The sequence below is a fragment of the Myxocyprinus asiaticus genome, chromosome 8 (assembly GCF_019703515.2).
Source record: "Myxocyprinus asiaticus isolate MX2 ecotype Aquarium Trade chromosome 8, UBuf_Myxa_2, whole genome shotgun sequence".
Classification (NCBI taxonomy): Eukaryota; Metazoa; Chordata; class Actinopteri; order Cypriniformes; family Catostomidae; genus Myxocyprinus; species Myxocyprinus asiaticus.
Genome location: NC_059351.1, coordinates 1,770,010 through 1,783,667, shown reverse-complemented (window position 1 = coordinate 1,783,667; position 13,658 = coordinate 1,770,010). Strand labels below are relative to the sequence as shown.

General features: G+C 39.1%; 1 protein-coding gene across 2 annotated transcripts in view; it reads right to left on the bottom strand.

Annotated features, from left to right (window-relative positions):
- Positions 1 to 13,658, bottom strand: part of trim2a (tripartite motif containing 2a) — a 29,868-nt gene that overhangs the window by 2,823 nt on the left and 13,387 nt on the right. For both annotated transcript variants that reach the window (XM_051705029.1, XM_051705028.1), the window contains 8 exons: positions 12,870 to 13,021; positions 9,955 to 10,135; positions 6,477 to 7,203; positions 5,194 to 5,297; positions 4,513 to 4,680; positions 4,090 to 4,258; positions 1,747 to 1,817; positions 1,487 to 1,627 (listed from right to left, as the gene is read on the bottom strand). In XM_051705029.1, the coding sequence (XP_051560989.1) occupies positions 1,487 to 1,627; positions 1,747 to 1,817; positions 4,090 to 4,258; positions 4,513 to 4,680; positions 5,194 to 5,297; positions 6,477 to 7,203; positions 9,955 to 10,135; positions 12,870 to 13,021 (1,713 nt within the window). The remainder of the gene's footprint in view (positions 1 to 1,486; positions 1,628 to 1,746; positions 1,818 to 4,089; positions 4,259 to 4,512; positions 4,681 to 5,193; positions 5,298 to 6,476; positions 7,204 to 9,954; positions 10,136 to 12,869; positions 13,022 to 13,658) is intronic.

Sequence of the window (13,658 nt, the reverse complement as noted above, 5' to 3'; positions counted from 1 at the left end):
GTTTTTAAATCTTCACACACTCTTGTGGATCTAAAGAGATCTTCTCTGTTTTATGAATTTTGTCACGACAACAAAATTTCTACTTACATGTTGGTTGCGCCACTTTGATTTGAAAGATGAAAGTTTTTAAATATTACATATATTTTTAAATAAAATGTTTCACTTTAAATAAATAGTAATAAAAGATTATTCAGCACAACTCATGCCAACATTTCTTTTTTCAAGTATTTCAGCTTTTAATGAGACTGCATTTTTTCCCTGTCTCCAGATGGTTGCATCACATGACATTTTTCAATTTAAGCCCCAGAAAAAATATCAAACTGACTTTTAACTCAGTAATTGAAAACATGCTCATCATAGAAGAGGTGTTTTCAAGTAATAGTTTTGTGCGAATTGCATTTGTAATGTATTTTTGAATAATTTATTAGATGGTGACAAAAAAAATAGCGTCACGTCCTTGACCCAGGGCCTTATTTTAAAGAGCACCTATTATGGTTTTTCAAATATGACCTTTCATGTAGTGTGTTATATAGCTGTTTGTGAATGTAAAGAAGTCTGCAAAGTTTCAAAAATCAAAGTGCACGACAAATGGAGTTATTGACTCCCAAAAGAAAGAACCGATTCTGAACACCTGAAACGAGTCGTTAGTAATTCCAGACTTACTTCCTGTACTAACCTACGTAATTTGATAACTAAAACCCGCCTCTGGTCTTCATTGGCTGCTCGCGAACAGCTTCGACCCACCCTCAAACACTACACTAAGCGGTAGACCAATCACAACAGACTGGGACATCTGACCAATCAGAGCAGAGTAGGAGTTTAGAATGAATCCTTTAGAACGGATCATTGAACGAGTCATTTGTGACACTAGGAAAAAATGGTAATGCTGCAATTTAAATTATGAGCAAATTAAAGTGTTTTTTGACCTTGGATGCATGTAAATCTATTGTATGAGACCTTTAAAACAAAATTAGGCACGTTTAAAAACCATAATAGGTGCTCTTTAAGACCACGTCTTAAACGCAGTGCTTTGCCATACGTCATAAGCATAAAGACAGTGGGCATGGCCATAAAGTTTTGGTATTTTCATCCATGCATGTTTTAAGCGTGAATGGGTATGGTCAAGTGTGATTTAATTCTGAGGTTCTTCTCCGGTTATTGTGCTGTCTATGTCCTTTTATATATTCCATTCCCTGTCAACCAACGTCGATATAAATAAAGACAGCCCATTCAGCGCACGGCCGTAGCACAGTCACGAAAACAGAGCCCGCAAGGTATTGTCATAAGGGGTTCATTTTCTTTTTAGTAAGTGTGGTAAACACTGCTAATACATGCAGTGTATAATTCAATGATGTTTTATTAATTTTATAAATGGAAATGACTTTACTTTTGTTAAACGTCCAATGATTTAATCTCAAATTAGTTAATTGTGTAGACTGGGTTTATGTGTTAACTTTGACAGCCCAAATAAAGTGTAAGCCTATACCTGTATACGGCTGTTGCCCCAGTCAGCCACTATGATATTGCCATTGACGTCCACTGCCACACCTGTGGGCGCATTGAACTGCCCATTTCCTTCGCCGTTCGACCCAAACTTCAGTATGAACTCCCCCTCTGGACTGAACACCTGCAATTTGATGACAGATTCTGCATTAACACATCATTATTTAAAAAAGACTGCCGGATGTTCTTGTTTAACTTGATGTACAACGGGGCACAAAATGTTGTTCAAAAACGTTGTTTTACCTTCACAGAATGATTATGGAAATCTGTCACAATGATTTCATTATTTTGATTCACTGCTGCAAAGTGGGGACCTATGAAAAAGAAAGAAAAAAGAGAGGGATGCAAAGAGAAAAACTAAAGTGCTTCAAATTTAAAGGGCATCATAGGGGTGCTCATAACATGAAGGCCGTTCCGAAAGGTAAGTAGCTTAATTATGCTGCCTCCTAAGATACCGAATTTTTTGCAGAATTCTGCGGTAACATCGTATGCATCCTTCCCCGAGAAGGCAATTCCAAGACTGTGATGGGCTTGGTGCAAAATAAATCCAAGACAGCGGACAGTGTGAGGGAAATGTAGATTTTAACCTCATGCAACCCCTGTCCACATGTGTGGACGTTTTATTTTGGCTTCGCTATACGCAGTGTATAATTTAAATGATTAAAACTGGCTGAATACTGTTCACAAGACTCTACACTGACATTTAAGGGTTAAACTTCTGGTGCACCGAGTCACATGACACGACAGCATGACGTCGATTTCCGTGACGCGCTTCTACGGGCGCAGTGCCAACAAAAGTGCCTCTGGTAAGAAACCTCTTTAAGTTTTTTCATTTAAACCTGTTTGGTTGTAAAGAGTGGAGTCTCCAGTTTCATTTAATATGCCGCTTTAAAAAACATACAAATGTTACACGCGTCAGTGTGCTGACAAACATGATGTCCACATATGTGGAAAATGGGACCTTATTACCTCAAAAATGTTTTGAATCATTTTCAACATCTGTGGGACAATTCACTTCTTTTTAATATCAATTTTGTTATATTTTAATTTGTTATCACTGTACAATATGGTAACATTAGTAAATGCATTCCTATATATTTACTGTACATTTTCACATTGATAATAAATGCATTCATGCAAAAGCTGAAAAATGTTGCTTTCAGATGCTTTATATGGAGTTAGGATGAAAATAAGGTGCATTTCAAACTGTTCTGAGACCAGTACAGACAGACAGCACACTGGAGGTTAAGTCATACACTAAATAGGGAGCAAGGGTGCATCCTATAGCTCACTATGCAGCTAAGTGCATTCACTCCTAAAATCTGATCAAAAGTTCAGTTTCAGGCTGCAGATGATGTTTGGATCACTCAACATGTTTGACAGACATGTGACAATGATAATCAGTACATAGATTCACAATTTATAATGTATCATTTAATTTTAACATGGTTGGCAGTGATTGGATGATGCTGGACATTACTTTGAATCAGAATTAATTATTCAGCTTTACAGAAAATCAGCTTAATGTCTATAACGTCTCAAAAACATGAATAATCAACACTCCTGGACACATAATAAAATATTTGATAAAATGTTTTTGACTTTCTATAGTTTGGTGTTATTTAAAATTTACTTAAAACTTAGACCCGCTGTCCACATATGTGGACAATTTTTAGGAAAACTATTTGCTCTAGAAACATATATATATATATTTTGCCTGTTTATTAGCTGCTACTAGTTCCAAATCAAAAAGGGAAATGGAAAATGCACACAGCAGGGGGTCTCAGGAGGTTAAATATATTTATAATCCATTCAAAACTGAAAAGCAATGATAAACCACAGTTTTAAATAACAGAACCCAAAATATACTGTATGCGTGCAATGTATATTTTTGCTCATCAGAGTATCCTGTTCCTCTTCTGTCACCTGTATTGAAAGCAATTGTGAGTATCCCATGCATACACTGCATTGCTGCCTATGTAGAGCATTCCAAATCGGTCTCTTATGAGGCTCCATTTCAGTTAAGGTTCTCCTATAGAAGGCAGCTGCCTATGTATGCAGGAGGCAGTGAGGCAGTTCACTAAATTTTGGAACAGAACCAGTGTATACTTTTCTCAGCCAACTGAACTCATCTTGCCACTGTACTGTCTTTTAATTTCTTTGCTAGCATTCCTCAGTTCAGTCGTGTTTATCTTGTGGCCTGCTGTCTGAGTGCTTTCAACAACACTTCCATAGATTTAACAGAAAAATCATATGGCTCACAGTCATTAAAAACAGAGTGCAGAGTTGGTCATTAAGGGACTGAATCAGGGACATGAATAATCAGAAACTTAAATATTGTAGGGGCATAAAGAGTTTGATGATTTTAAGGGTATAGAACAAGCAGCATGAAAACACAAATCACCATTTTGCAATATGTGACTGCGTTTGCAGAGGGAAAATCAGAGCAGGAGAATGGCTAGTGAGTTCATCACTGGAAAAGGAAACAATGGGCAAATGGGAAACCGGCTTCAGATGTGTACTGAAGCAAGTGGAGCATGCATGTGCCAGTTAGATTAAAGGCCAGTATGTAACCAAGGTAAGTACCTGCAAATTGCTTGTCACCGTTTCCTCGGCTGCCAAATTTGGTGACAAGTTTTCCATTTGGCTGGAAAATGAGGACGCAGCAAGCTTTATTATCAACCACAATGATGTGTCCGTTTCTGTCAACTGATACACCTTTAGGACCCATTATCTTCCCTGATCCAATTTTAGTCTGAAAAAAAAACAACCCTGATTAATTAGTTTTGTTCATATATGTTATTGTATAAAATATATGTTAATAGCAAAGGTTTTTGCAAACATCAAATATTTCGTAATTTTCCACATTTCCACAAGAGTGGTCTTGATTACGTTGATAAAAACTTATCTGCACTGCATGTTAGTTCATTTAATTTCCACATTCCTTATTTAGCAAAGGATTACATATACTGTTGCTTCTTCTGCTGATAAAATGCAGTCCTCATTTACCTTAAACTTGCCATCACTGGAGAAAATGCTGATCCATTTGTTATCATAGTCAGCAATGATTATGTCACCATTGGGGTGCACAGCAACGCCAGTTGGCCGTTGAAGTTGCCCTGGTGATCTGCCTCTCACTCCAAAGCGACTCTTAAATTGTCCATCATTTGAAAATATCTACAAACAATTCACATCTTAAGAAACAAGACATAAAATGTAGCATTTATTCTCTGAAATTTGTTTCAGCCAAATAAAAGAAACGTTCCCAATTTGGAATTCCCAATGCGCTCAAAGTCCTCGTGGTGGCGTAGTGACTCGCCTCAATCCGGGTGGCGGAGGACGAATCTCAGTTGCCTCCACGTCAATCCGCGCATCTTATCATACGGCTTGTTGAGCGTGTGGAGGCTTCACGCTATTCTCCGGAGCATCCACGCACAAATCACCACGCGCCCCACAGAGAGCGAACCACATTATAGCGACCACGAGGAGGTTACCCCATGTGACTCTACCCTCCCTAGCAACCGGGCCAATTGGTTGCTTAAGAAAACTGGCTGGAGTCACTCAGCACATCCTGGATTCAAACTCGCGACTCTAGGTGTGTTAGTCAGCGTCAATACTTGCTGAGCTACCCAGGCCCCTATTAATTGGATTTTAATTGTGTTTAGGCTGGTGCAGAATTAAATACAGTACCTGGACACACTGATTGTTACTATCTGCTATTAGGACTTTGCCAACAGGTGAAGCAGCCACTCCCTGCAGATTGGTGAACTCACCCTTATTTCGACCTTTTGTTCCTTTGGGACAGACAAAAACAAAAACATTACATTATCAAATGTATTCACAATGTGTCTTCCTGAAGACACTCATCCAGAACAAAATGCTTTGAAGGTCTATCTGTCTTACTGCTAAGAGGATGTGACACTAAACAACACAAACTAATCCTTTGATTCACAAAACAACTGCATATTTAAATGGTATTGCACCATGACAGAGAGATACCTTTTTCTGCACGTAATAAGAGAGGGTGAGTGAAGCAAATTCATCATGTCATTTAGTTTATATAGAAATCTGTAGTTTGCTAAAATCTATCAAGTCTTCTATTACAAAACCCAAGCCTTTATACAAGGCCCCAGCACACTCACTAGAGGTACATTGAAATAAGAGGATGCTCAAGACTACACATAAAACATCAACGAATCTGACATTACAATGTGTTATCAATGACATCATGCCTCATTCTATGAGTGGAATTCACACGAGATCAATAAAAGAAGCTGTTTAAACTACACAATGATGATTTAAAGTAAAATATATGCACTAGATATTGAGTAATTTGTTATGTTTACCTTTTGCATTTATGGCACTTATGTGCAAACCTCATACACACCAACAATATGCACAGATTACACTCTGTTTTTGTAATTTATGAAAAAATGTGTACTGCTGCAAAGACAGGTGTATAAAAGAGTGTCAATGGGTAGAATACAAACATAAAATACTTTGGGCAGATGTGTGAATGACTTTTGGGTATTTGAGTAGATTTGATTCCTTTTGTTGACTAATTAAAAAAAAAAGGTATGCTCTACGTGAAGAAAATGTCTCTACGTGAACGATCGTACAGATGTAGAAAAATTTGCACAGCAGTTTGTTAATGTTGACTAATATTAACGGGAATTAGCAGTCGTGTCAAAGTAGGCGGAGCTCCAGGTCACACCAACCGATGACGTGGACTAATGGCAGTAAGAGAGTATATAAAGTTTTCCTGAAAGTTTGCCCTGACAAACAGTTACAAACCACCAAAACAAACTCAAAAACTGTGATTTTGTAAATGTAGTCACACCCATTCGTTCTTCGATTTCGTATGAAGTGTGCAGGGGCCTTTAGTTGGGTTTTCTTGTGCAACGTGTTACAACTGGATTCAGGAATAGAAAGTAGTACTTCATTAACACATCAAAGACATGTGCTCAGCATACCAATTCGAAACATGAGGTCATCTTCAATTGGGTTTTCTTTCCGTTTGCCCGTGCTGTACATGCTGGCAGGCCGCTTGATGGCGCGCTGTTTCACATGGATGCTTCCTGGAGACTTTAGAGGTTTCTTGCTTCCATCTGCGGTCAGAGAGATGTCTGTTGGTTTGTTGGCACGTATGCTGAATGGGCTGCCTCTAATGTGCTGATCGTAGAGCTTCAGTGAAAGCGTGAAGCGGCCCTCACATGGTACTGTGTACACAAACTCATAAGTGCCATTTTTATTATCAGTGACTTCACCTTCCCCTACTGTGGTGCCATCAGTGGCAGAAAGCTCCGATGTGAGCAGAGCGTTTCCTGTCCGACACAGTCCACCGTTTTTGTCTTTTGTTGTTATGGTCACAGAGGTAGGCTGCCCGACGATGCAGTGCCTCAGGCCTTCACCAGTGGCAACAGTTTCTGCAGCAACAGCATTGGTGGTTATTATAGCACCTAGATTGTGGATGGATTTGCGAAGACCCTCAGTCTCCACCAAGAAGTCCAGCTGGTTGTTCTCCTCTGGCCGCAGTGGGAGCTCCTGATTGGCTAGCTCATCAAGACGCTCGCTCATCTGCTTCTTGACCAAAAGGACCTCAGCTTCAGAGCCATGACTAAGAGCCTGGTCAGTAAAACTGCAGCTGTTGCGTATGCCCTCCTGTCCCTGCAGCAATGACTCCAACTGCACCTGCAATACCTGCAATGGCACACAAGTGACATTCATGCTGCTCATCAAGCAAAACACACATTCAACTGGACAATACTTGCACAAACAAGCCACCATGACTAAAGCTCAGCCTAAAATATTTGTTCATACATATCCCACATGCACAAGTATTTAGCCTTGCGCACAAACCTGCAGTCCAACTGACACAGCAGAAGACAATGAGCGCATTTAAATGCACTGTTTTTACATTGTTTATGCTTAATAAGCCAACAACGTGTGTGGTCATGTAAATGCATTAAACAGCATTCCTTTATCGGTATAAGGCCATAAACGGCTTGAGAATAAACTGATTGACACAGGTAGCTTTTTGCCCATAACCACGATTTTGCATTGCATGTAAACATCTTTACCGGCATTCTTACCGGGTAATCGGGTTATCCAATGTACGCAAGTGTTATGCGCATGCCTCTTCACGGTTTGATGTCAAAAGCAGATAATATCTCGATTATTTCAAATCTTATCAGTTTTCTTGCTTTGTCATAATTTTTAAATAAGCTGATTTTAACGAGTTATCAGCGTATTGTTGTGCATGTAAGCGGGCTCAATAATAACTCATACATCATAACTCACCTAAAGGAATAGTACACCAAAAAATATGTCATAATTTACTCACCCTCATGTTGTTCCAAATCTGTATGACTTTCTTTCTCATGTGGACCACAAAAGGGGATATTTTAATGAATATCTCAGTCCATCTTTTCAATACAATGGAACTTGGGGATGGTTGCAAGAGAATTCCAAAAAAAAAAAAAATCACGAGAACTTGGGTTGTTTAACCCTAAAAGGAACGCAAGTTCTTGCGTGAACAGGCGTGCCACAGTGAATGAGCTTCTCTCATGCACTCTTAACTGATAGCAAGATTTTCACAATTTCGCGGTGTTTCAAAACCTATCGTATGTCTTTAGAAGACATGGATTATGGCACATAAGTTCGACTTTTACAATACGTTTGGGTCCTTAAAGGAATAGTTAATTTGCCATCCCAGATGAGGGGACTTTCTTTCAACTGCTGAACTCAAATGAAGATTTTTAGAAGAATATTTCAGCTCTGTAGGTCCAAACAATGCAAGTGAATGGGTGCCAAAATTTTGAAGCTCCAAAAATCACATAAATCATCATAAAAGTAATCCATATGACTCCAGTGGTTAAATCCATGTCTTCAGAAGTGATATGATAGGTGTCGGTGAGAAACAGATCAATATTTAAGTCCTTTTTTACTATAAAGTCTCCTCCCTGCTCACTCAATCTCCACATTAACTTTCACTTTCACATTTTTCTTCTTGTGCTTTTGGTGATTCACATTCTTAATGCATATCGCCCCCTACTGGACAGGGAGGAGAAGTTCTAGCAAAAAAGGACTTAAATATTGATCTGTTTTTCACCCACACCTATCATATCACTTCTGAAGATATGGATTAAACCACTGGAGTTGTATGGATTACTTTTATGATGCCTTTATGTGCTGATAAATTTTGCCACCCATTCATATGTATTGTATGGACCAACAGAGTTGAGATATCCTGCTAAAAATCATAATTTATGTTCTGCAGAAGAAAGAAAGCCATACACATCTAGGATGGCATGAGGGTGAGTAAATTATATATATTAATGATTCCATTAAGCACACATAGATAATGATAAACAGAGATTACACAAAGGTGTAAACAAACTAATGTTATCAGATATTCAGTGAAGTCATCACACCTCGTGAATGCAAAACAAACCCTCTAAAATCTTCCATTTACCAAGTCTAGTATTTATAAAGCCATTGTATGAAATGAGCAAAAGGTCTTAAGAGTGTATCCTCCAGATACTTCAGTAACCTCTTTATCAGAAAAATGACATGGTGGTGACATTGTACATGCAAAATGTACAACGAACTTTGAACAATCTATGCTTTGATAAAGCAGTAAAACTTTAAAATAACACAAACAGTCCGATAGAAGAGATTCCATATACAAAACACATCTATAGAATTGAAAAACCTAACTCACCTCAACTTGTTTATCACAGTCCTCTTCCATTACAATCCCCTAAACTACCCAACTGTGAAATCCAGTCCAGTGCTGACTAGGTCCCTTCTGTGCTGTCTTTGTTTACTTTGGCTCACGTGACTCTGTAGTTTTTCTTGTTGTCCCAGATGAGTCATTCCCATGTGACACACCTCCAGCTGCCAGGACTACTATCAGACCCATACAGCTAGCACACATGGGTGCAACACAGTTCGATCATTTATTGAATTATTCACAAGAGAGTGCAGCTGATACAGGAGGAGCCAAAATGGATGGGTGCAATATAACAGTGCACATAATAACAGGGAATAACCATCTTATTCTGGCCAAGAGCTGACACTTAGACGGATAAAGGCTGTCTGACAGACATGAAAAACAACCAATCAGTTCACTTAGCTTTTATGGAAATTTACGACCGCAACTGAAAAATTCTGCCAAAAACATATATGGATAATTTTGATCCATTCAAAGGTATGAATAGTTTCACAGACCTAACCAAAGCAGAATATACAGTTCCACAATACAGTAAGTGTCCAATTAAAATTCTGAATATCTTTCAAAGAGTCAATGCCAAGAACCCGCAAACTTCTCAGTGTAGCAGCCTGGTACCTTATAAACATGAATTGGTTTCCTGGCTGTGTATACGGAAACTTTCTATGTGTTAGTGGCAGTTGCACTAGTAAACATTTCAAAAGTAATAGTGTACTAGCCTTCTGTTTGAGTCCATAGTTGACTTCCAGCTCCATCAGCAGAACACTCTTGCGTACATTGAGGGTCTTCTGAAGTTCCTCAAAAGTAGCATGAATGGCTTTTTCAATCGAACTCTTCTGATTGGTCAGCTGCTGCAGAATCCCAGACAAAACCTGCAGCGCTGAATCAATTTCTGGCAATCTAAAAAAAAAATGTAAAACAAATATTCAAGTTACAAATGAACTTATCTCTTTTATGTTACTGTTAAGCCATCTGGGTTGTGGGAATGCCCAGATCAACAAGAAACAGAGATCTGACTATATAGAATGCTCTTTTGTTCACAGATTAGGCCTCAACCAAACAAACAGGTCTCACTGCATGACAGACATGGGGCCGTATGCATAAAACTTCTCAGAAATGCTCTTAAGAATGGTGTTCAGCTTTGACTTAAGTGTCAAAAAATTCTAAGTAAAAAGTAGGACTTGTGTAAAATTAGGAGCTGTTTATAAAGAAGCTAAAAGCAACTTTTAGCAAAGTCTAAGACTGATTCTTAAGTGCTGACTGAGGTGACAGTGTTGTGTAGTGAGAATCACCCTGGCACCAACTGAAATGATCTGGGCCTCACACAAGACACCAAAGTATGTGGTGATTTTTGATCACACTTCACTTAAGGTGTATGTGTGTGTGATTATTAATATCAAACGGCCCCTCCCTCCATCCTTGGGGCCCCAGCTAAGGAGTTTCATCTTAACAGTAAAAGAATGATCCAAATGGACCATTCAATAAATAAAAATTATATAAATTGGAGGGAGTTGGTCTTCTGAATAATCTGAAGGATTTAAGGGCAGCCAGACCTTTTAGAACTCTTCTGTATCATCAACACAAGGGACACACAGTTGTAATAAAATGCATTTTATTTACAAAAATATAAACAAGACTACCTAACAAAAACCATTGGTACTAATATGTTAAAGAATAATATAAATGAATAAGTAAATAAAAGTGCATAGGATAGAAAGATGCAAGTGGTTGAATTGGATGTAGCAATGGCAAAGTATGACTATTATCTTATGGAAAGATAATTGCTGTTTCTCTGTTAATTAATAAGGTGAAAACCTTATTCCTAAATAAACAAATAACTCAAAGATTATTTGCTAGACATTTGATGCACAGGTTATGCAATCTAAAGAACATTAGATAATCATAAACTGATAGTATATACTGATGCCAAGGTCTCTGAAAAGAGGTTTAGTAGTGATATTTACATTCTCCTTGATCGATCGATGAGTTCGGTGATTGCGATGTTTTCCACTGGGGCTCAGGGCCACGTTACAGTGGGGAAGGAGCTGGATTTTGTTTCAACAGCCTTGGACATGAAGGAGCTGAGGAATGCAGATCTCCTGGAAGCACGAGAGGGTTCTTGCAATCTGGAACACGCAGATATACAGCCCTTATTCATCATCTGGAACTCATAGATGCATGAAACTTGAAGAGAGGGTTTGCTCATCAGAGCTAAACCTTGTCGCTGTAGTTATCTCCCTGGTATAGGGATTCTGAATTTGGCATTGGAATAGTCTCTTGTAGTGAGGCTTGGTACTTGGTCGATCTTCTTCTGTCTCTCGGATGGAGACTAAGAACGTTGGTTGATCTGTTATCCTCTCTCTCTCTCTCTGTGAAGCGGATACTTAGCACGTTGGATGGTTTGTATTCTGCTACATCTCCTACCACTCAGGCCAGAGATTCAGAATGTTCATTATTCTGTTATTGCTCATAGAGTGAGACCAGAACAAAGGTGTTTTAGAAGTGTATCCTGTTAATGTCTTAGACACCAAACATGATATTGAAAGATTACATTTTAGGCATGCATTCATTTATACCACAGTAGTTCAGTTTGTGTGAACTATTGTGCTAATTGAACAACTACAATTTACATAAACAGTTCTGTGAATAAACATGGAGTGGATGTGTTGCAGTTGGTGTCCTTGTTAGGAGTAAAAGTTTGTGTGTAAAGATTTGTCTTTGTGGCCACATGGTAAGTTAATGCTGCTTCAAGGAGTCTTGAAGAACATTTATGGTCTTTATCTCAACTCTGGACTGGGGAAAACCTTAGGATGGGGGGTTTGAGAGGTTGCTAAGAAACCACTCATGGACCAATGAGAAGTCTTTTCCAATGTGTTGGAAGGTCTTTCCTGCATTGTGAGGGGTGTCTGGCAGTTGTCCGAGCAGCTAATCTGATGGCTGTGCTTGGCATTTGTTTGTGTTGGTCCTGCCATGATCCAATCAAAATGGAGCCACTCTTCTTTACCTTTACCTTGCCATTTACTGGCTCATGGAATGTCATCTGGTCTGATTGTTCATCATAGTTGTGAAATAAGGACTACAGTGATGCCGACCCAAAATGGCCACCCTCAAACACTGAATCAGCCAATAGTGAGCCTGCAAGGGTAATTTTAATGATATTTAGAATCACATTTGCCCTAATTCCACTATTCTATATAGTCCAACACATTCTTTCTTTGTTGGAGAGTATGTGGTTTCAACATTAGACAGTCACCATGCTACTCCTAACTAGGTTAGGTTACCTCTACAGCCCTGTTAAAAGTTTAGGAGCTGAGACCAAATCTTAACACCTATGAACCTTTATAAATCACATTTATTCTTAAGTCTAGGAATAAGAGCAAAATGACATCCTTCTTAGAATTTTGACACACTTAAGACAAAAATGTTACTCTAAGTGGCTTTATACATATGGCCCCAGGTGTTTAGAGGTGGGAACACTTGATTAATTTCAGGCATTATCTGTTTACTCACTTGTCTTGATACTGCATAATCAGCCCTACCTCGTCATGGTTAGTTGAATTTGAAGACTATAGCTTAAACAGAAAACTTGAAATCCTGTATTGATTTGTAAAGTATGTGAGCACAGGTCACACGCCTGTTTTTGACGGCGTCTAGCTGTTCCCGCAGCGAGGCTTTGTGTTGTTCTAGAACATCCTTGAGCGGGACAGTGGCGTGCTCTGCGTGTTCGCCGCTGGTGCACTCCTCACACATGGCTGTCTCACACGGCGGACAGTAGAACTCCATGACCTGAGGACAAGACAGACAGAGAGATGGGGCTTTGGTGTCTGAGTTTGTTAAAAAAAAAAAGTGTTCATGATTTTCGGGTCCATAAATGGTTCTTGAACGTGTATTCTTCCACGGATGCAGATTCAACAATGTGCTTAAAACTCAGACAGTGTTTCCAGCACTACCATTTAGTGGCACTTTAACACCACTACTGAATCAGCAGTACGAAACATTCAGAGCAGCAAGTGTAGTCCGATTGCTGAATGAAAGACTCTTACGAGCCTGTTCTTATGAATCTACACCGCAAAACCATACAGTGCCCGATTCCTTAATGAAAGACTCGAGAGCCGGCACCACACTACCCGATTTTTCCAGTGATTTTTAGGTGTGTGCTTCATTAACATAATCACTGGCCAGGCGGAGGGAGATGGAGCGCACATTAACGTCTGCTAGCGGGGCGTTGTTTTTCATTTGACTGTCGGGATTCCCAGCTGAGTTAATGGTTCCAGCTACAGGGAAAAAATGATCCAACATGACATAAAAAATCGTTCTGTCACCGAGGCGGGCTTTTGTGTTCTCTTCAAGTGAACAGTGAGCTTCTTCTTTTACTGAAGAACTGACAAGACGTCAAGCTGATCTAAACGTTTTCATTGCACTT